This window comes from Arachis duranensis, chromosome 10, assembly GCF_000817695.3.
Source record: "Arachis duranensis cultivar V14167 chromosome 10, aradu.V14167.gnm2.J7QH, whole genome shotgun sequence".
Classification (NCBI taxonomy): Eukaryota; Viridiplantae; Streptophyta; class Magnoliopsida; order Fabales; family Fabaceae; genus Arachis; species Arachis duranensis.
Genome location: NC_029781.3, coordinates 62,372,442 through 62,396,047, shown reverse-complemented (window position 1 = coordinate 62,396,047; position 23,606 = coordinate 62,372,442). Strand labels below are relative to the sequence as shown.

The 23,606-nt window shown below is 39.2% G+C and overlaps 2 protein-coding genes across 2 annotated transcripts; one reads left to right on the top strand and one right to left on the bottom strand.

Moving 5' to 3' along the window:
• Positions 1-3,701: 3,701 nt before the first annotated feature.
• LOC107469786 (uncharacterized) lies at positions 3,702-4,802 on the bottom strand. Its single transcript, XM_016089163.1, has 2 exons — positions 4,403-4,802; positions 3,702-4,195 (listed from the first exon to the last, which is right to left on the bottom strand). The coding sequence occupies exons 1-2, from the start codon at positions 4,800-4,802 to the stop codon at positions 3,702-3,704; spliced, it is 894 nt and encodes a 297-aa protein (XP_015944649.1).
• Positions 4,803-5,659: 857 nt separating this feature from the next.
• Positions 5,660-7,765, top strand: LOC107469788 (uncharacterized). The gene is made up of 2 exons (XM_016089164.1): positions 5,660-5,665; positions 7,412-7,765. Exons 1-2 carry the CDS (start codon positions 5,660-5,662, stop codon positions 7,763-7,765), a joined length of 360 nt encoding a protein of 119 aa, XP_015944650.1.
• The last annotated feature ends 15,841 nt before the right edge of the window (positions 7,766-23,606 follow it).

The window sequence follows — 23,606 nt, the reverse complement described above, 5'->3', positions numbered from 1 at the left end:
AAGCCAAGAATATAAAAAGCTAAATGAAAATCATAGATCTGAAAATACCTCAATTGTATTTAAATATAAATTTAAATCTAACATCGAAAGATTTATGACTCAAATGGGCAACATAAATAATAAACAGATAAAAGTATTAGAGTATCCAAAGTAGAAGAGAAACATAAATTAAAGAACATTGAACCTGTGATGAAAAAGTAATATTCCTAAGTTCTAAAAATCCTAATCCTAAATTCCTAAGAGAGAGGAGAGAACCTCTCTCTCTAAAAACTACATCTAAAACTATGAAAAGTGAATTATGAAAGCATGATTATGAATGGATGCATTCCTTCACTTTATAGCCTTTAATCTGTGTTTTCTGGGCCAAAAACTGGGTCCGAAACAGCCCAGAAATCGCTGATTGTGAAATCTGGTCGGTACAGGTCGCGGCAAAGTGACGCGGAAGCGTCATCCACGCGTCCGCACGGATTGAAGTTTGCAGATGCGATGCGACCGCGTGAAGCGCGCGTTTGCATCGCCTATCTGTACAGCCACTATGACGAATTATATATCAAATCGAAGCCCCAGACGTTAGCTTTTCAATGCAAGTAGAACCGCATCATTTGGAATTCTGTAGATCAAGATATGATCGTTTTAGTGCGAGAGGGTCAGGCTGACAGCTTTTCAGTTCCTTCAACTTCTTGTATTCCTTCCATTTTCGCATACTTCATTTCCATCCTCTAAGCCATTCCTGACCTGTAATTCCTGAAATCACTTAACACATATATCAAGGCATCTAATGGTAATAAGAGAGGATTAGAATAAAAGGAAATAAAAGCCAAAGAAGCATGTTTTCAATCATAGCACAGAATCAGGAAGGAAAATATAAAACATGCAAATCATATGAATAAGTGGGTAAAGAGTTGATAAAATCCACTCAATTAAGCACAAGATAAACCATAAAATAGTGGTTTATCACTAAGTCAACTCAAATTTTTGAAAATTATGAGAAGAATAAGGAAAAGATATTTTTTTATTTTTGAATTTTCAATGATGAGAGAGAAAAACTAAAACGTCATTTTTATGTTTTTCTCTTTTCTTTTTGGATCAGAACAAAGAATGCATGCAAGAACACTATGAATGTCAAGATGAACACCAAGAACACTTTGAAGATCATGATGAATATCAAGAACATATTTTTGAAAAACTTTTAATGCAAAGAAAACATGCAATATACCAAACTTAGAAATCTTTCATGTTTAGACATTATGAATGCAAAAATGCACATGAAAAACATCATGTAACACAAAATAAGAAAATTTAAAGATCAAACAAGAAGACTTACCAAGAACAACTTGAAGATCATGAAGAACACTATGAATGTATGAATTTTCAAAAAATGCAAGAACAAGATGAATATGCAATTGACACCAAACTTAAAACATGACACAAGATTCAAACAAGAATCACAAAATATTTTTGGTTTTTATGATTTTATTATTTTTTTGGATTTTTGTAATAAATTTTTCGAAAACATATTTTTGAAAAAGGAAGTAATGAATCCAAAGTCCTCAATCAGAATTCTAGGAATCATGTAATGTTAGTCAAAAGCTCCGGTCCAGGAATTAAACATGGTTTTACAGCCAACCAGGCTTCAACATGTTACATGAAACTCTAGAGTCCATTCTTAAAAATTCTGAAGCCATAGAATAATTTATTTTTTCTTGAAAATGGGGATAAATTTTAGAAAAAATTTTTGAAAAGAAAATTACCTAATCTGAGCAACAAGATGAACCGTTAGTTCTCCAAACTCGAACAATCCCCGGCAACGGCGCCAAAAACTTGATAGGCAAAATTGTGATTTCTGATAATGGTATTCATGTTCGTTCTCTCCCTAGTAATGGCGCCAAAAACTTGGTGCATGATACCATGGTCCAAACATAACTTCACAACTTCGCACAACTAACCAGCAAGTGCACTAGGTCGTCCAAGTAATAAACCTTACGTGAGTAAGGGTCGATCCCACGGAGATTGTTAGTATGAAGCAAGCTATGGTCATCTTGTAAATCTCAGTTAGGCGGATAATAAATGGTTATATTGGTTTTAGAAAATAACAATAAATAAAACATAAAATAAAGATAGAAATACTTATGTAGATCATCGATGGAAATTTCAGATAGGCGTATGAAGATGATGTGCTCCTTCTGAATCTCTGCTTTCCTACTGCCTTCATCCAATCCTTCTTACTCCTTTCCATGGCAAGCTGTATGTAGGGCATCACCGTTGTCAATGACTACATCCCATCCTCTCAGTGAAAAAGGTCCAAATGCTCTGTCACGGCACGACTAATCATCTGTCGGTTCTCGATCATGTCGGAATAAAATCTATTGATTCTTTTCCGTTTGTCAACACGCCCAACAATCGCGAGTTTGAAGCTCGTCACAGTCATTCAATCCCTGAATTCTACTCGGAATACCACAGACAAGATTTAGACTTTCCAGATTCTCATGAATGCCGCCATCAATTCTAGCTTATACCACGAAGATTCTGATTGAGGAATCCAAGAGATATGTGCCCGGTCTAAGGTAGAACGGAAGTGGTTGTCAGTCACGCGTGCATAGGTAAGAATGATGATGAGTGTCACAGATCATCACATTCATCATGGTGAAGTGCAACGAATATCTTAGAAAAGGAATAAACTGAATTGAATAGAAAATAGTAGTACTTGCATTGAAACTCGAGGTACAGCAGAGCTCCACACTCTTAATCTATGGTGTGTAGAAACTCCACCGTTGAAAATACATAAGTGATGAAGGTCCAGGCATGGCCGAATGGCCAGCCCCCAAAACGTGATCACAGGATCAAAAATACAATCCAGGATGTCTAATACAATAATAAAATGTCCTATTTATACTAGACTAGCTACTAGGATTTACAAAAATAGGTAATTAATGCATAAATCCACTTCTGGGGCCCACTTGGTGTGTGATTGGGCTGAGCTTGAGCTTTACACGTGCAGAGGCTTCTTTTGGATTTGAACGCCAAGTTGTAACGTGTTTTTGGCGTTCAACTCCGGTTCGTGATGTGATTCTGGCGTTTGACTCCAGAATGCAGCATGGAACTGGCGTTGAGCGCCAGTTTACATCGTCTAATCTCAAATAAAGTATGGACTATTATATATTGCTGGAAAGCTGTGGATGTCTACTTTCCAACGCCATTAAGAGCGCATCATTTGAAGTTTTGTAACTCTAGAAAATCCATTTCGAGTACAAGGAGGTCAGAATCCAACAGCATCAGCAGTCCTTTGTCAGCCTTCTTATCAGAGTTTTGCTCAGGTCCCTCAATTTCATCCAGAAAATACTTGAAATCACAGAAAAACACACAAACTCATAGTAAAGTCTAGAAATGTGAATTTAGCATAAAAACGAATAAAAACATCCCAAAAAGTAGCTAGATCCTACTAAAAACTACCTAAAAATAATGCCAAAAAGCGTATAAATTTTCCGCTCATCACTAACGCATGCACCGAGATCACACATACAATCTAGAAATTGAGCCCCATCTACGGTGCAAGTGACCATGCACGGGCCCGGATCATCACACTTCTCGGGTAATGCTCCAATTAATGCGGAAATAGAACTCCCTAATGGAATAGTTTCTAACTCAAGAATTCTATCCTTGTTCATGCATAAATCCTTGAGAAATTTTGCATATTTAGGTACTTAATGGATAACATCAAAGAGGGGTATAGTTACCTCAACTTTCTTGAACATCTTTACTGTTTTGGGGTTAAGTTCCATACACTTCCTAGCTTTCTTTACAAGTGTAGGAAATGGAATTGGTTGAGCAATTTCTTCTTCCACGGCTCCCTTATTCTTGGGGACCTCACTTGTTGGTTGAGTCTCTTCATTTTCAACTATGACTTGTGCTTCCTCCTCCTCTTCTATTTCCTTTATCTTGATTCCCTCCTCCTCTTGAGTGATTATGATCGGACTTGGGTCCTTTACCTTCTTCTCTTTCAATTGAGTCTCAGATCTCAAGGTAATGGCATTAATGCCACCTTTGGGATTGGGTTGAGGTTGAGAGGGAATGGCACTAGAATTTGGGGCTTGAGGAGCGGAAGTGGAGGGCGGGTCCATGCATGCAAGAAGAGCTTGTAGAGTATATGTAAGACCGGTAAGGCCGGAAGCAAGTGTGGTTTGAAGCTCTTTTTGGCCTTAGAGAATAGTCCGGAGTGTATCATCTTGATTGGGAGAAGTGGAAAGGTATGTGATTTGAGGGGCTTGTGATTGGTTGGGTAGAGGTGGTGGTCGTTGATGTGGTGGTTGATAGGTTTAGTAGTTTCTTCCTTGGTTTTGTTGGGTGTATGGTTGGCTTTGGGAGTATCAGTTTTGTGAGTTGTTGTTGTTCCATCTTTGATTGCCTCCATTATTGTTGTTGTCCCTACCTCCTTGTTGGTGATTGTCCCTCCAATTTTGATTATAATTGCCACCACCTTGATTGTAGCTTCCTCCTTGTTGGGGGTACCCTTGGTTGAAATTGCCGCCTTGCTGGTGGTACCCTTGATTTGGGTGGTCATAATAGTTGTGGGTAACCACCAAGGTGTTATCTTCTTGAAGATTCGGACATTCGTCCGTGTAATGGAAATAGCAAGAGCAAATGCCACACACTTTTTGGGGGACCAATTGTTGACTATATTGTTGAGGAGGTTGTTGGCTATACTGTTGAGGAGGCGATGAAGGTTGTTGTTGACCCAATTGGAGTTGCTTTAGAATGTTTGTCATCTCACCCAAGGATTTGAGTTTCCATGCCTCCTCTGCCATCCTATATTTGGACAAGGAGCCATTGCTAGATGCATCCAAAAGAGTCTTGTTCCCTCATCCCTTGGCATATGTAGCCAAGCAATGCTTGGGTGTCAAGCATGTGGTTTGGGCATGCGTCAAGGAGTTTGCGAAATCGTTCCCAATATTAGTATAGAGTTTCCGTTTCGCTTTGCACAATACATGAGATCTCCTTCCTTAGCTTGTCCATCCTTTCCGCGGGCAAGAATTTTTCTAAGAACCCTCTTCTAAGCAAGTCCCAACTGGAAACAACTTCGCTAGGTAAAGTGTAGAACCACTCTTTAGCTTTATCTTCAAGAGAGAATGGGAAAGCAAACAACCATACGGCAACTTCATCAGATCCTTCTCGCCTAGTTGTTGAGCATACACTATGAAAATCCTTAGGTAGGAGGTGGATCAAAGCGGTCTTGAGTTCAAATCTCGCGTCCAAGTTTAGATTAAGCACATGAACGGGTTGAAGAACATAATCCGGTGCACCCGCTTCCTTGAGAGTAACTCTCCTTGGAGCGGCCATGGTGTCGGCACCTAGATCAAAAGAAGAGCTATTAGTAGTACCAACGGAAGAATAGCTAGTGCCTTCTTCAAATGACGAATCAGAATCCACTTCGGGTAAGGTCGGTGAATTGGTAGGAACTTTTTCACCTTCCCCAAAGGTTAACCGCCTCCGAACTTGCCTAATATGAAGCAAAGTTCGTTCAATTTCCGAATTAAATAGGGCTAAGCTTGGATTCAGTTGTGAACGCGTCATACAATGAAGGGAATGTAAAGCTCATGGTAACAAGTGGAAGTAGACAAAGATTAATCCTATGTCAATCAAACAAAGAAACAATCAAGAGAAAATGCAAGTATGTACATATACACATATTTACACTAAACAATAACATGGCACACATAAGCAAGTCCCCGGCAACGGTGCCATTTTGATAAACGAAATTTTGTATGTCGATATAGAATTTAGTAGTGGGTACAATCATGAGTATAGTCTAATCGACACTCAAATCTCTCATCAAACAATTCTACAATCTACAATCGAGAGTATTAATCCCGAGTTGTCCTCCCTTGGACGTGCATTAGAGTGTTCATTATTGCTTAGGAAGTCAAAGTCTTTTGTGATTTTTGAGAGTTGGTATGAGAGTGCAAGCTAACAAAGTTTAAACAACAAACAAACAATATTAAAGGACTTGGCCAAGGATGAGCATTGGAAGTTCCATCACCATAGCTTCCTTCAATTATGATGACAATTGAGTCTTGCTTCACTTAGTTGACCCTAATTATAGAGGAGATTCAAGTGAAAGTAACTAGCTTGGTCACAAGTCCTAGCTTCACCATAGGTGATGCTAGCTTTAGTGCATTCAAAGTCAATTAGCAATTCTTAATTCTCAATCAACAATTGACATCCATTATTCAAGTATCTCCAATAGTTCAATCTTTAAGCCAAGTGAAAGAATTTTACTCCATGGCTAGTGTTATCATTTTATCAAACATTTGGTGAGCATTCATAAGAGACATTGTGTAATTTAGATGAAAGAGTTGAAATCAAGATATCTAAATCACACAATCATCAAAAATTGAACAATTGCAAGTAAATGGATATGAAAATACCTCAATTCACTAGTCCAAATCCAAGTAACAAAGTCAAAGCTAGATCTAAAGTGAGAGGATCAAAAGAACACAAATTGAGAATAGGAGAAGAGTATATCTACTAATTGCATCAAAGTAAAAGTGAATTACAATAGATCTCACCAAGAGAATCAAAGGAGAATTTCAATGGAGAATGAAATCTTAGAGAGAGGTTGGAGGTTCTCTCTCTACCCAAAAATGCAACCAACTCTAGGAAAATATCTAAGAAAAAGTAAAAATGAGTGAATCCCCTTTAACCCTTCAATCCTTGGCCTTCTTCAGCTTTTCCCGCCAAAGCTCTACCCCAAAATAGGGTATCTAACTACCTCCATGCTCTGGTGATGTGCTTTCTTAAAAAATCATGTGTGACCATTGGTGCGTACGCGCACAATACGCGCACGCACCCCTGGGTAATCGCAATCCGCGCGCAGGCATAACGCGCGCGGGCGCGTCTATAAGGATCATATTCCAGCCGCTAAACACGCCAGCTCGTAGCTTGGCTCCTGGCTCTGGCTCCTGGCGGCTCGTATCTGTGCGGACGCACCATGTGTGCGCGCGCGCCACTGTTGGAATTCCCAAAGCTTAATTTTTCCATGCTCCTTTCCTTTATGCGTACTCCCTTTCTCCCTCCAGGTCATCCTTGCCCTATAAACTCTGAAACCACTTAACACACGGATCATGGCATCGAATGATACTAAAGGAGGATTAAAAATATATCTAATTTAGTGCAAAGGAAGCATGTTTTCATCCATAAGGCAAGATTGGGAAAGGAACACAAAATCATGCATTTTCATATGAATAAGTGCGTAGGATCATTGATAAAACCCTCAAAATCTATACAAGATAAACCCTAAAAATGGGATTTATCAGTGTTACCTCCCAGTGCAGATAGAACACAAAGCTTTCTAGGCGGTACGGGAATGCAACATGGGATTTGAGAAGCCAGAGCTGAGAGGAAGTTGCAATTACAGGAACTAGAGAGCCTTCGCTTAGAAGCATATGAGAATTCCAGGCTATACAAGGAGAAGGTGAGGGTTGTACATGACAAGAATATAAAGCACAAAGAGTTCAGACCTGGTGAGTTAGTTCTCCTCTACAACTCCAGGTTGAGACTTATGCCAGGCAAGATGAGATCCAAATGGGAAGGCCCCTATATGGTGGAAAAGGCTGAACCATATGGCGTCTTTCACCTGCATCATCCCTCAAGCCCCAAGATCCTCAAAGTTAATGGTCACCGCCTAAAGCTTTACCATGGTGAGAAGATGAAGGACAAAAAGGAACTGGAGATCTTCCTCTTGGAAGATCCACCATCAGTAGACAACTGAGTTTGTGGACCGTCCAACTTAAGGACGTTAAAGCAAAGTGCTAGATGGGAGACAACCCACCATGGTATGATCGCCCCTCTCTTATTAGTTTCTATTTTAGTGACTCTTCTCATTATCACTACATACATTCTTACATTCTACATCATCACCTACATTCTTCATAAAAAAAAGAGGGGGCATCGACGCATATGCATCAATGGTGCGCGCGCACCCCCTAAGTGAATCACATTGTTCCCATATTTGGCAGAGAGTTGTGTGGGAGCTGCGCAGGAGGTGTGCCTTGCGCACAAGCTCCCTTGCGCGTACGCGCACCTGGTACGTACACGCCCCTCACAAATTCTTCTTTGCACGCGGGCACGTGCTTAGCGCGCACATGCGCCCCTAAAATCGACGTAAAAAGGGTGCCTGGCCGATTAGTGTGCTGGCCTGGCGCTGCTGTTGTGCTAAACGCACAACCTGCCCCACGCGAATGCGTCCCTGACGCGTACGCATCCCCATACCCATCTGGCTACCCACGCATGCGCATACATTCCGCGCACACGTCGCACATCCCCCTCACCCCAATACGACAAGTTACAGAGGGTTGTGCGGGGTTAGACTCATACCAGTTGTACAACCCCCTCACGCGTATGCGTATAGTGTGCATACGTGCCCCTCTCTTTTTGTGCAACCCACGCAGACACACGTCGTGCGCGTCCGCGTCGGTAGCGCCGCATCACCCAATCAGCACGCCGCCCAGATTTGTTATCTTTTCTCTCTCAATCATAATTTCTTTCTTCATCCTTCTTCCTTCTTCCTTATTTCTTCGTCTTTCTTCTTTCTTCTTCTTCTTCTTCTTCTATCTTCTCTATCTTCTTCTTCTTCTTCTCCTCTTACTTCTTTCCCACTCACATCCTCCATTGCCTCTCTCTTTTCATCTTCTTCTCAAGGTTCTTTCCTTCTTACTATTTATCTATTCTTTTTGCATTCTTTTAATTGGTGTTAGAAATTTAAATGGGTGATTGTTTTCTTCTATATTTGCTTATGGATACATTAGGGAGTGATTAGACAATTAATATTAATTTTTGGGTTGCATACATGTTTGGATTTCATACTTTCCCTAAAATATTTTACATTCATATCGAGTGTTTGTGAAAAGCCCGTTTGGCATTGTGAATTCTTAATTATTCTATTCTTCTACTCTACTGCCTGTTTTTCACAAAACCCTTGCAATCTTTTATTGATTAAATATTATTTTCAACACAAACGTGGTTGTTAGTTTGTTACATTTGATAATCAAATTGAGCTATTAATGCTTGATCTATGCTACTCATGCCTTTGCCAGCATGCTGATAAACATCTTGCATCTAATTGCCTTAATATATCATGCTATATTTCCATTGATGTCCTACATACATGGAGTCACGACCATGTGTTTACGACATTCTTCTTTACCCTGGCATTGATTATCACTTGTATTTTCCTCCTTCCAGTTCTAGCTATTTGATTTCATGTCCCTTTCTTTTCTCCCTTTTCAGGATGGCCACCAGGAAGAGTAAAGAGAAAGCCTCTAACAAGCCACCGGCGAGGAGAGGAACAAAAAGAGCACTAGCTACAGAACCATCCTCAATATCAGTCAAGCCATCCACAAAGTGGGGTAAGAGGATCATCAAGGTCAATGAAACCGAGAAAGCCTTTCCAACAAGAGACACTGCGCTGTTCACTAACCGCTACTGTGAGCAGATGTTCTCCATCCTGGCTGAGCAGAACTACAAAAATGAGCACCTACTCATCCTCCCTACCCACATTGTTGATTTTGTAGAGCCCCATATTGAGCACAGATAATGGGGATTCTTACGAAGGCAACCACGGCAGGTCAACCTTTCATGGGTAGTTGAATTCTACTCCATTTTTCACATGTTAGCCCTGTAGTCTGTCTATGTCTGTCAGAAACAAGTTCCTATATCTGAAGGGGCCATTCAGCGAGCTTTAGATCTCCCCCCTGCTCCAGATGGATTGGACGCATACCAAGAGGCCTCTTTCAAGCGCCAGACATACCAGTTTGACTGGGACAATGTCCTTAGAGTTATAGCGCAACCTGGCAGCAGGTGGATCTATGGATACCATCAATCCCGACCTAAGGGCATATTGGCTTCTGCACTTACCTTTGAGGGTCGAGTGTAGGCATAAATCATGTCCCACTATGTCTTTCCAAGCACTCACAAGTCATTCTTCACTGCGGACATGGCTGTTCTCATCTGGTGTATCCTTACAGACCAGCCTCTCAACATACTGAGACACCTCCGGCAAGACATGGGACACGTACAGATTACGGGCAACCTACCCTTTCCCACCTTGGTTTCAAATCTAGTTGCGGCAGCCGGAATCTCCTACAGAGCTAGGGATACCAAGGCCATGATTCCGCAGGATGATCAGTACATCCCCAACGGAAAATACATCAGACCCACAGCAGCCACTACCAGCTGGACTACAGACCCAGCCGAAGATATTCCTTCTCCTTCCACATCACAAGTACCTTCAACAAATCAGTTGCTCTTTCAAATATTTCAGAGGTTGGACCGGCTAGACCGGTAGGCAAAGCGAATGGAGCACCGTAACAAGCACCGATTTACATATCTCAAGGAGCTGATTATTGGCAACCACCCACCTAAGGGAGAACCAGACACTCCGGACTCCACCTCACCTACCAGCACAGGGAGCCATGACGACCCCGATTGTGGAGATGCTGTTACCAGCCCCCCTTTGTTCCTGACTGATGGCACCGAGGACGGTGCCAAGCTTTAAGTGTGGGAAGGTCGGTCAATACCTGACTTCCGGAGGTAATTGCTTTTTCTTAAACACCAATAGGTTATTTTTCTTTTGTTAGCTAGGATAGATTGCATAGTAATAAGTGTTTGCATGTATGTTCTACTTGGTTGAAAATAATGAGTTTCTTTTTAAGACTCTATTTTTAAAAATTTCACTAATTCAAATTAAAATTCTATGTTAAACTTGTCTGAAGATTGTAATTTGGAACATGGTTTAAAGGTAGAACACACAACCTAGTGAGATTTTGGGCCTAATTGTATGCTTACATGATTTAACCATTATTTTTATTCTTGTGTGTTTTCTCACCTCTATGATTACAATTTATGGTTTGTTCCATTCTATATGTCCATTGTTTAATGTATTCATGCATATGTATGATTGAGGCCATTATTTGTTATCAGCTCACTATCCCAAATGGCCTACCATTCTAATTACCTTTGTTCACCACTTTGAGCCGTATCTATTCCCTTTCGTTCTTTATGTTACCACATCACTAGCCTTAAGCGGAAAAATAATGAACTACCCCAATTGAATCTTTGGCTAGCTTAAGATAGAGATTGTGTGTCAAATTAAGTGTGGGAAACTATGGGAACTATGGTTAATAAGAATGTGTGTTGCTTAATTGATAAATATTAAGAATTTGAGTGCTACTCATGTGAAATTATGAAAACCAAATACATTGATGTTATAATGCTTTCAAAAAAAAGAGATCAATGCATGTGAGATAAAATAGAAGAACATTTAAATACATGAGTAGGTGAAAAACACAAAAGTGAGACTATGGGTAGTTAGGCATGATTTTAGAAGCATAGGGAATGTGTGTGCGTTAGTTGAGAACTTAGGTTAATCAAAGATTCAATTTTTAGCTCACTTGGCCATACATGTATCCTCACCCCTACCTAAACCCCATTACAACCTTGAAAAAGACCTCATGATGTTTGCATGTATGCACTAAATATTTGTTGATTGGTTACATGAGGAACAAATTTTAGAACGCATGAATAGAGGAGACTAGAGTGGATTACCCTATACACTTGAGTCATCAGAGTGCATATACACTTCCAGTGAGGGTTCAATACTTGACTCTATGTTCCCAGCTCTCATGAGCTATCTTCTCACAAGTTTACTTATCTTTTATTGTGTGATTTGAGTTAGTGGAATCTGAATATTATTTGTCTTGGAGAACTTGTTCATTTCCTTCACCAAGTAGGTATAGACATTTCATCATATAGTTGCATTCATATGTATAGGTTGCATTGCATTGCATGAGTCCTATTGTCCCTATTCATTCTTTTTGGTTTCCTTGAGCTTAGCATGAGGACATGCTAATGTGTAAGTGTGGAGAGGTTGATAAACCACTATTTTATGGTTTATCTTGTGTTGAATTAAGTGGTTTTCATCAAATTCTTCATACACTTATTCATGTGAATTGCATGTTTTACAATTGCCTTCGTAATTCTATGCTGTGATTAAAAACTTGCTTCCTAAGCCGCTAAATTTTTAATTTTTAATTCTCCCTCTATTCCATTCGATGACGTGATCTATGTGTTGAGTGTTTTCAGGCTTTATAGGGCAGGAATGGCTTGGAGAACGGAAAGGAAGCTTGCAAAAATGAAAGGAACGCAAAGAAACAAAGGAGCTGACCAGCGAGGAGCGACGCGGATGCGCACCTGGCGCGCACGCGCACATTAGCGCACTCACACCTCAACGAGCATGCGCACCTAGCGCGTACGCATGACATGCGCAATGTACAGCAGTTGTAGAAAAATTCTGGGGGCGATTTTGGGCTAAGTTTGGACCCAATTTTCGGCCCAGGAACACAAATTAGAGCCAAGGGACAGCAGAGACTCAAGGGAGAACATAGACACATTCTTAGTTTTTTAGTTTTTAGTTTTGAATCTTGGAAGAAATTTACTTCCTCCAGTGTTCTTCATAGTCACATACATTTTTCCTAGTTTTATGCTTGAGTTGGATATTACAAGAGTTACTACCTCTATTAAAGTCTTTATCATTCTAGTTTGTTTTCTATTCCCTTGCTCTTTTAATTTTCCATTTATCCTGTTCAGAGTTACATATGGATATCTTTAATTTTGGAATTTATTAATGCAAAAGATACTTTTCTATTTAATTTCTTTATCCGTTGATTATTCTCACTTCCATTCCAATTAATTTGATTATTATGTCTTCTTTCTTCTCCTTGAATATGTATGTGGAATTGGCATCCATGTCAATGGAGTAGACTCCTAACTTGACTTGGGAGTGGATTACAAGGAAACCATTGAGTTGGAATACTCAAGCGTTAATTGGTAATTAGAAATTGTTGGTTGGCTCTCTAAATACTAACGCTAATCCTTCCCAATGGAGAGGATTAGGACTGGTGAATAGAAGTTGGCTTAATACTTGACTTTTCCTTATTCGGTAAGGGTTAACTGAGTAGAACAACAACCAATTATTATTAATCTTGGGGAAGCCAACAAGGATAGAACTTTCGATTAATCTCCTCCCAGTCAAGGTTTTTTTATCTCAATTAAATAAAATCCCTCGTTCATTTTCCTCGCTTTAATTCTATTCTCCAACTTCAAATTTCTTAGAAATCTCCTGATCAATAAATAGCACTCTCTTAGCAACTCGTTGAGAGACGACATGGGATTCATACTCCCAGTATTTTATTCTTATATTGTGACAAAACCCCTTTTTAAATTGATATGCAGAATCTTCGTTGGTTAAGGACTATACTCGCAACGTCAGTTCATTATAAAATCTTAATTGACAATTTTTCGCACGTCATGGAGCCCCACATCGAGCGGAGACATTGGGGATTCTTAAAGAGGCAGCCGCGGGTGGCCAATCTATCATGGGTAGTTGAATTCTACTCCAACTTTCACTTACCTGCCCTGCAGTCTATCTATCTTCATCAAAAGCAAGTTCCTATCTCCGAGGGGGCCATTCAGAGGGCATTAGGTCTTCCACCTGGCCCAGAGGGGTTGGATGGCTATCAGGAGGCCACTCTTAAGCGTCAGATATACCAGTTTAATTGGGATAGCGTCCTGGGAGTTATAGCATAACTTGGCAGCACTTGGATCTATGCACAGCATCAGACTCGACCTAAGAGCATCTCGGCTCCCGCACTTACCTTGGAGGCTCGCGTGTGGGCACAAATTATGTCCCACTATGTATTTTTGAGCACTCACGAGTACACCTTAACTACAGACATGACTTTTCTCATCTGGTGCATTCTCACAAAGTAGCCTCTCAATCTACCAAGGCACATCCGATAGGCCATGGGGCACGTACAGATTGCGGGTAACCTACCCTTTCCCGCATTAGTTTCGGATCTTGTCTCTGCAGCTGGAGTTTCCTATAGGGCTGGGGACACCAAAGCCATGATCTCAATGGCTCATCAGTATGTCCCGAATGGGAAGTATATCAGACCCCTGGTACCCTCCGCTAGCCGACATCCCGGCCCATCTCTAGACACTCCCCCTACTGCAGCCCCGCCATCACCCACACCTCATACACTATTGAAGAACTGAAGATTGACGGTTTAGAAGTTATAGTAAACTCTCGTTGTAAGTATAGTTACTAAACCAAGCAATCAACCTTTCTTACAAACGTTTTGGTTGTCACAAGTAACAAACCCTTTTAAAATTGATAACCGAGTATTCAAACCTCGGGTCATCTTCTCAAGGAATTGCAGGGAAGTATGTTCTTATTATTAGTTATGGGTTTTGTAAATTGGGGTTTTGAAAGTGGGGAACAAGTAAATTAAAGGACAAATAAAACAAATAATTAACTATAAAATAAACTCTTTGCAAGATATAAAAATTTGGAAGTCCTATCCTAGTTACTCCTATAAGAATGGAAGTTAATCCGACTTAGTTAACTTTTGCGTAAGCAAGGGAAAGTCAAGTGAACCAATTGGTTAGATTTCCCAAGTTCTAGCCAACTCCTAAAGAAAGACTAGAGTTAGTGGAATTCTAGTTAATTAGCCGACATAACAATCAATTATGAATAGTTGATAACTCAAAAGCTTCCAGTTAATCAATTTAAAGCCAATAATATAAAAAGCTAAATTAAAATCATAAATATCTGGAATACCTCAAATAACATTCATTCAAAGCAGTCAAATCTAACATGGAAAATATTCATAAGCCAATTGGGCAACATAAATCAAACATAAATAAAATCATTAAAGTATCTCAAAGTAGAAGAGAAATATAAAATAAAAGGAATATTGAACCTGATGAAGAGTTGAAATCCTAAATCCTTTAAGAGGAATCCTAATCCTAAAATCTTAAGAGAGATGATAGAGCCTCTCTCTCTCTAAAAACTACATCTATATCTAAAATTGTGAATTATGAAAGCATGATAATGAAATTAATGGATTCCCACACTTTATAGCCTCTGATCTGTGTTTTTTGGGCCAAAAACTGGGTTAGAAACAGCCCAGAAGTCGCTGTTTACAAATTTAGCTACGCTGGTTTTTCGTCACTGTGACGCGTCCGCGTGGATCACGCGTTTGCGTCACCTAGCGGTATGGCCACTATGAGAAATTATATATCAAATCGAAGCCCCTGACGTTATCTTTCCAACGCAACTGAAACCGCATCATTTGGACCGCTGTAGCTCAAGTTATGTCCGTTTGAGTGCAAAGAGGTCAGGCTGACAGCTTAGCAGTTTCTTCAACTTCTTGTATTCCTTCCACTTTCGCATGCTTCCTTTCCATCCTCTAAGCCATTCCTGCCCTATAATCCCTGAAATCACTTAACACACATATCAAGGCATCGAATGGTAATAAAGGATAATTAAATTTAATATTTCTAAAGCATAGAAAACGTGTTTTCATATATATCATATCATGAGGAAGGAATTGTAAAATCATGCAAATAGTATGAATAAGTGTGCAAAGGCTTGATAAAAACCACTCAATTGAGCACAAGATAAACCATAAAATAGTGATTTATCAACCATCCACTACTCAGATGTTCCTTCATATTCTTCAGAGGTTAGACCGGCAAGATCGACAGATGGAGCGATTGGAGTGCCGTAACAAGCACCGCTACACCTATCTGAAGGAGCTCATTGTTAGTACCAACCCGCCTCCAGAAGAGAAGGATACCCCAGACTCCACTTCACCTACCAGGCCCAGGAGCCATGGCGAGCCCAACTGTGGAGGTGATGCTACCAGCCCCACCTTGCTCCTTACCGATGGCACAGAGGACCGTGCCAAGCCTTAAGTGTGGAGAGGTCAGTACCTGACTTCCAGAGGTAATCTCTCTCTCTTAACACCAATATGTTATTTTTCTTTTGTTAAATAGGATAGATTGCATGATAATAATTGCTTGCATGTATGTTCTGCTTGGTTGAAATAATGAGTTTATCCTCAAAACCCTGTTTAGAGCATTTCACTAATTCAAACTAAAAATTGTGTTAAACTTGTTTGAAGATTGTAATTTGGAACATGGTTTATGGCTAAGAACACACAACCTGTGAGATTTTGAGATTAATTATATGGTTACATATTATTTAACCATGATTTTTATTCTTGTGTGTTTTCTTCTCTATGATTGCAATCTATGATTTGTTCCATTCTATATGTCCATTGTTTAGTGTATATTCATGCATACTTATGATTGAGGCCATCATTTGTTATTAGCTCACTTATCCCAAATAGCCTACCATTTCATCTACCTTTGTTTGCCACTTTGAACCTTTTTAACCCCCATTTGTTCTTTATTTTACCACATCAATAGCCTTAAGCGAAAAAACAAATAATTACCCCAATTGAATTTTTGGTTAGCTTAAGATGAAGATTGTGTGTCAATTAAGTGCGGGGATTTGTGGGAACTGTGGTTGATGAATACTGAGAATTTGGGGTGCTACTCATGTGAAATTATGAAAACCATATGCTTTGATTTACTATGCTTTAAAAAAATCATAAAGGAGAATAAAATCACCCCAATGTTAAGTTCAATAAAAAGATCAATTCATATGAAATGAAATAGAAGAAAATTTAGATACATGAATATGTGATAAATACAAAAGTGAGATTATAGGTAGCTAGGCATGATTTTAGAATTACATAGAGTGTGTATATGTGTTAGGTGAGAACTTAGGTTAGTCAAAGATTCAATTCATAGCTCACTTGGCCATACATATATCCTCACCCTTACCTTAGCCCCATTACAACCTCAAAAGACCTCATGATGTTTGCATTTGTACACTAGATATTTGTTGATTAGTTAGATAAAGAGCAAGGTTTTAGAAAGCATGATTAGAGTGGATTAACCCTAAACACCTGAGTGATTAGAGTGCATATATTTTTCCCAGTGATGGTTCAATGCTTGATTCTATGTTCTCAGCTTTCATGAGCTATCTTCTTACAAGTCTACTTGCCTATCATTGTGTGATTTGAATTGGTGGAATCTAGTTTCTGTTTATCTGGGAGAGCTTGTTTACTTTTAACCAAGTAGGTAGAAACATCCTAGCATGTAGTTACATTCATTCACATAGGTTGCATTGTATGAGTCTTACTTCCCCCATTCATCCTATTGATCCCCTTGAGCTTAGCATGAGGACAGGCTAATGTTTAAGTGTGGAGAAATTGATAAACCATTATTTTATGGTTTATCTTATACTAAATTGAGTGGTCTTTATCAATTCTTTGAATACTTATTCATATTATTTGCATGATTTTACAATTCCTTCCCAATCTTGTTCTATGGTTGAAAACTTGCTTACTAAGCCCTTAAATTATGTATTTTTAATTTTTTCTTTTACCATTCAATGCCGTGATCCGTGTGTTGAGTGTTTTCAGGCTTTATAGGGTAGGAATGGCTTAGAGGATGGAAGGGAAGCTTACAAAAATGGAAGGAACATAAGAAACTAAGGAGCTGACCAGCGAGAATCGACGCGCACACATGCATCACGCGCGCGCATGGTGCACGAAATTGGAATCACACTCTTGCGATTCCGCACAACTAACCAGCAAGTGCACTGCGTCGTCCAAGTAATACCTTACGTGAGTAAGGGTCGATCCCACGGAGATTGTCGGCTTGAAGCAAGCTATGGTTATCTTGTAACACTTAGTCAGGATATCAATAATTCTTAGGTTTAATTGTGAAAAGTAAAAGAACATGAAATAAATACTTGTTTTGCAGTAATGGAGAACAGGTTGAGGTTTTGGAGATGCTCTATCTTCAGAATCTCTGCTTTCCTACTGTCTTCTTCTTCATGCACGCAAGGCTCCTTCCATGGCAAGCTGTATGTATGGTTTCACCATTGTCAATGGCTACCTCCCATCCTCTCAGTGAAAATGTTCAACGCGCTCTGTCACAGCACAGCTAATCATCTGTCGGTTCTCAATCAAGTTGGAATAGAATCCAGTGATTCTTTTGCGTCTGTCACTAACGCCCAGCCTTCAGGAGTTTGAAGCTCATCACAGTCATTCAATCCTTGAATCCTACTCAGAATACCACAGACAAGGTTTAGACCTTCCGGATTCTCTTGAATGCCGCCATCAATTCCAGCTTATACCACGAAGATTCTAATTAAAGAATCTGAGAGATATTCACTTAGTCTAAGGTAGAACGGAGGTGGTTGTCAGGCACACGTTCATAGGTGAGAATGATGGTGAGTGTCATGGATCATCACATTCATCAAGTTGAGGAACAAGTGATATCTTAGAATGGAAGCAAGCATGATTGAATGAAAAAACAATAGTAATTGCATTAATCCATCAAGACACAGCAGAGCTCCTCACCCCCAACCATGGGGTTTAGAGACTCATGCCATAGAAGATACAATAAGAAACGTGTAATGTGTCATGAAGTAAAGATACAATGTCAAAAGGTCCTATTAATAGTGAACTAGTAACCTAGGGTATACAGAAATGAGTAAATGATGTAAAAATCCACTTCCGGGGTCCACTTGGTGTGTGCTTGGGCTGAGCATTGAAGCTTTCATGTGTAAAGACTTTTCCTGGAGTTAAACGCAAGCTTTTGTGCCAGTTTGGGCGTTTAACTCCAATTTTTGTGCCAGTTCCGGCGTTAAACACCGGGAATTCTGTAGCTGATTTGCAACGCCGGTTTGGGCCACCAAATCTCGGGCAAAGTATGGACTATTATATATTGCTAAAAAGCCCAGGATGTCTACTTTCTAACGCAATTGAGAGCGTGCCAATTGGGCTTCTGTAGCTCTAGAAAATCCACTTAAAGTGCAGGGAAGTCAGAATCCAACAACATCTGCAGTCTTTTTTTAGCCTCTGAATCAGATTTTTGCTCAGGTCCCTCAATTTCAGCTAGAAATTACCTGAAATCACAGAAAAACACACAAACTCATAGTAAAGCCAGAAAAGTGAATTTTAAATAAAAACTAATAAAAACATACAAAAAACTAACCAAAACATACTAAAAACAGTGCCAAAAAGCGTATAAATTATCCGCTCATCAGTGCGCAATTTGGCGCATTCCATATCGACGCGTACTTGACGCATACGCGTACCACGCGCAGAAGACCATCGACGCGTACACGTTCCTGACGCGTACACATGACATGCGCTACGTGCAGAATTCGCAGAAAATGCTGGGGGCAATTTTGGGCTGAGTTTGGACCCAGTTTTCGGCCCAGAAATGCATACTAGAGTCAGGGGACAGCAGAGACTCAAGACACATTCACACATTCTCATTCATTAGTTTTAATTTTAGTTTTTTTTTTAATCTTTGAGAGAAAATTACCACTTCCTCTAGGGTTCTTCATAGATTTATGGAATTTCTAGTTTTATGCTTTTGAGTTGGATATTGAGAAGAGTTACTACCTCCGTTGAAGCCTTTAGCATTCTAGTTTGTTTTATATTTCCTTACTCTTTTATTTCCCATTTATCTTGTTTAAAGTTATATGGATACCTTCGATTTTGGAATTAATTAATGCAAAGATACCTTTCTATTTAATTTCATTATTTGTTGATTATTTCCAATTAATTTTAATTATTATGTCCTCCTCCTACTCCCTTTACATGCATGCGAGAATGGCATCCATGTCAATGGAGTAGGCTATTAACTTTACTTTGGAGTTGATTAATAGGAGACCCTTGAGTTGGAATACTCAAGAGTTAAATTGAAATTGAATGTTATTGGCTGGCTTTCTAGTCACTAACGCTAATCCTTCCCAAGGGAGAGGATTAGGACTTGTGAATAAGAGTTGGCTCAATTACTTGACTTTCCTTTATTCGATAAGGGTTGACTAAGTAAAAACAACAACCCCTCATTATCACTCTTGGAAAATTCCAACAAGGATAGAACTTCCGATTAATCTTCTCCTAGTCAAGGCTTTTTATTTTAGTTACATAAAATTTCTCCTTAATTTCCACTGCTTTAATTTATAACCATTTATTTGCCCATTCTCTAAACTCCAAATTTTTGAGAAACTCCTAATCAATAAATTGCACTCTCTTAGCAACTCGTTGGGAGACGACCTGGGATTTCTACTCCCAATATTTTATTCTTTATTTGTGACAAACCCCTTTTAAATTGATACGCGTAATTTTCATCGGTTAAGAACTGTACTTGCAACACTGATTTCCGATATAAAATTCTTAATCGGTAAATTTCTGCACGTCAGAACTATACTTGCAATGTGATATTTTTGTGAAAATCTTTTCTGACATTTTTCCTCCATTGCCCACCACGGTGAGTTTGCGGATATGGTGACAGAGGGAAGTATGATCTTTCTTATTTTTTATTTCACTTTACTTTTGTTGTAGTTATTCTCTCACCTTTTATATAATTAACTTTGTTGCTTTAGAGGCTTTATTTCTGAAAATCTTTGAAAGATAAGTTGTTGCTGTTTTAAACTTCAAAACACTGTTGTATTCAGTTTAACAAGCCGGCCTAAACTTCGCAGGCCGTGACTAGTCCTCTCTTTGGTATATCAAACTTATATATATATATATATATATATATACATCTTGTTTATTTTAATTATTACCTTGTGTATCTTGGAGCTATCTACAAGGTTTTACATATATTATGTCTCGTTCTGTTCGTACCTATGCATTTAGTTATCGTGTGTGAACGCTTCACGTTTCGTAATTCCGCTTTATGCACGTGGTGTTACACTATTTACTTATTTTGAAGTTTGCAAAGATCATTCATGACAAATCTTTAGTAATTGATTTCCAATTCCTTAGTTCCTCAGTTCCTCTTAAAGTAAATAGTTGTTAGTTAATTAATTAGAGAGGTTAAGTACAAAAACTGATTTAGTTCCTTAATAAGATTTAAAAGTAGTCATTAGGTCGAATTATATGTCACGTATTCAAGCTAGTCTTAAACCTTAAAAGGAAACACAATTTTCAAAAGTTGTTCTAATCCGAATTATATGTCACTTATTGAAAATTAGAGTGATTAAAAATTATACGTGTCGCACGCTAATTGAACCACTATTCCTAGCTGAACTCAAAGAGTCATGTGAAAGAATTTTCAAACTTTAATTCAAATATCGAGTTTTCCAATTATAATAAAAGAATTCAAAAGGAATTAGTAGCATACCTTCCAATGATACTAATCCAAGTGAAGAACGAATAACTCAATGATAAAATAGATCAATACAAGACTTCAAAATAAAATAAATATAGATTAATAATTCATAGAAAATATAAATAGAGCTCCTAATCCTTTGACAGAAGATTAGTTACCCATATAATAAAAGAAAAACAAGAATAAAACTGTGTTGAGGAACAAAATGTTGGATTTGGATCCCAAGATCCTCCTCTTAGATGCCTTCTCTTGTGGAAAATTTTTACTTATTTATGTCCTAATTCTAGAATTCAAATTCAGACTATCCTAATCTCATCTCTCGGAGAAAAAGATAAGATAACTAATTACTGGCATCAAATTCAAATCAAAACAATAATTCAAATTAAATCCTAATAGCCAATATTTTATGTTTCTAGAAAGAATTAATAACTAATCTTCTAGAGTCTTCAATATTTTGAATGTAATTAAGGCTTCTAATCATGTGGACAATTAAGCTTGGGCCTTAATTGTTGCATCTTGAGATATTGGAATTTTCTTCACGTATAGAGGGATTTGGGCATAAGCCCAAAATGTCTTTCCAAGAGCTCACACGCCATGCGTGTGGGTTGGAGCATGGAAGGATGCCAGGCAGATGAAAGGAGGAAGAAAGGTCCACCGGGCGTGTGAGACAGTCCGCCAGCCACAGGGACAAGCCACCAAGCGTGCAGGAGTAAGAAGGGGGGTTCACCAGGCATGCATGCCTGTCCGCCAGGCGTGCATGCTACGTGCTTGTGGCTATATTTCCTTTTTTCCTTAGTGCAAGCTTTTGTTTCTTAGGCTACATTTTTGCTGTACTTGTGTTTTCTTTGTGAAAAAGCTTTACTTCTTGCTTGTTTTTTAACCAAAATCTCCAAAAAATATAAAAATACTATCCCAACTCTAAATATTTTATTATCTACTAAATTCCTTTAAAAAACATAAAAAATTGATTAAAACCTAAGAAAATGAATGAAAAAAACTTTAAAAATCGCTTAACATGGCGTGTCATCATCGGCCCCAGCATTCTTCAGGTTGAATGGCATAACTGTGTAGCAGTAGATGCCGTTTGGCATGATAAACACTGCTTTTCTTTGTCAGGACGGTACATCGGTATCTGGTAATAGCCGGAATAGGCATCAATGAAACTTAGATGCTTGAATTCGGAAGCCAAGTCAACCAGGTTGTCAATGCTGGGTAGTGGAAAAGAGTCTTTGGAATAGGCTTTGATGAGGTCCAAGTAATCTATGCACATTCTACATTTTTCATTGAATTTTTTTACGAGCACCACATTCGATAGTCATGTTGAGTAGGTGAGCTCCCGTATGAACCCTGTTCTAAGGAGGCTAGTGGTTTGCTTTTTCACCTCGATTGCTCTTTCTGCAAACATTTTTTATTGTTTTTGTTTCACAGGTTTGGCTTCTGGTTTGATGGCGAGCCGGTGAGATATAAAGCTAGATTCTAGCCCTATCATGTAAATGGGAGTCCATGCGAATAAATGTATGTTCTCTTTTGGGATGGTCGTTAAGGGGCCTTAAGCTCCTAAGGTAAGTTCCAATAAGGTGTATTTTTCCTTCGTATCTCCTATTTGCACCCTTTCGAGGTCCTCTTCTGGTTCCAGTCGGGGCATTCTTCCAGCCTTGCGTTAAAGTCAACGACAAAAATTCCCACCGCTTCGTGAGATTTCTTTCACAAGGACAAACTGGCGTAGTTACAAGCAATTTTTTATTCTACATCACCGTGGATAATGTCAATGATCCCATCATCTCCCAAAATTTAATGGTTAAAAATTTTGTGAACACCACCTTATAGAAGTCGTTAATGGTTTTCTTCCGAAAAGGACGTTGTATGTAGTGGAGTCTTTGAGTACGACAAAGCGGCCATGACCATTCTCTTCTTGCTGCCACTTCCTATGCGTATTGGGAGTCTAATGAAGAAATCCCCTAGACCAACCACACCGAGCCAGTGGGTTAGGAGATCTGCATCCTTGAGTCCTAGGGCATCAAAAGCATTTCGGAATATTATGTTGGAGTCGATGCCTGTGTCAACAAAGATTCTTTTCACGAGGCACATTCTCACTCTAGCTGTGATGACCATGGGTGGATCACCGCTCACATCTCCGAGTCGACAATCCTGTGGACCAATGGTGAAATCTGGGAACGGCGGTAGCTTCCGGTGATCCGAGGTGGTTGCTGCCAAGATTTTAAGAATTTTCCTTTGTGAGGACCTAGACTTCTCATCAGAGTGTCCAACCACAATGTTGACTATGATGGTGGGGTCCCCGTAGATTTTGTCCCTTGGGAGTGCTCTAGAATCCCTGGGTTGCGCCCTTCTTATGTCTTTGGTGACCTTTCTTAGGTAGGCATTCTTGGTTCGCGAAAAATTTCGTGAATTCAATAAGCTTTTCATCTCGGATGGCCTACTCCATGGCATCTTTTAGATCAAAACAGTCTTGAGTTATGTGCCCATAACCCCGGTGATAATCA

Excerpts from the sequence above, each read along its gene's own strand:
- LOC107469786 (XM_016089163.1), bottom strand. The coding sequence starts at position 4,802 with ATGGCAGAGGAGGCATGGAAACTCAAATCCTTGGGTGAGATGACAAAC. Across the intron at positions 4,196-4,402 it reads GGACAACAACAATAATGGAG|GCCAAAAAGAGCTTCAAACC; the intron begins GCAATCAAAGAT and ends CTATTCTCTAAG.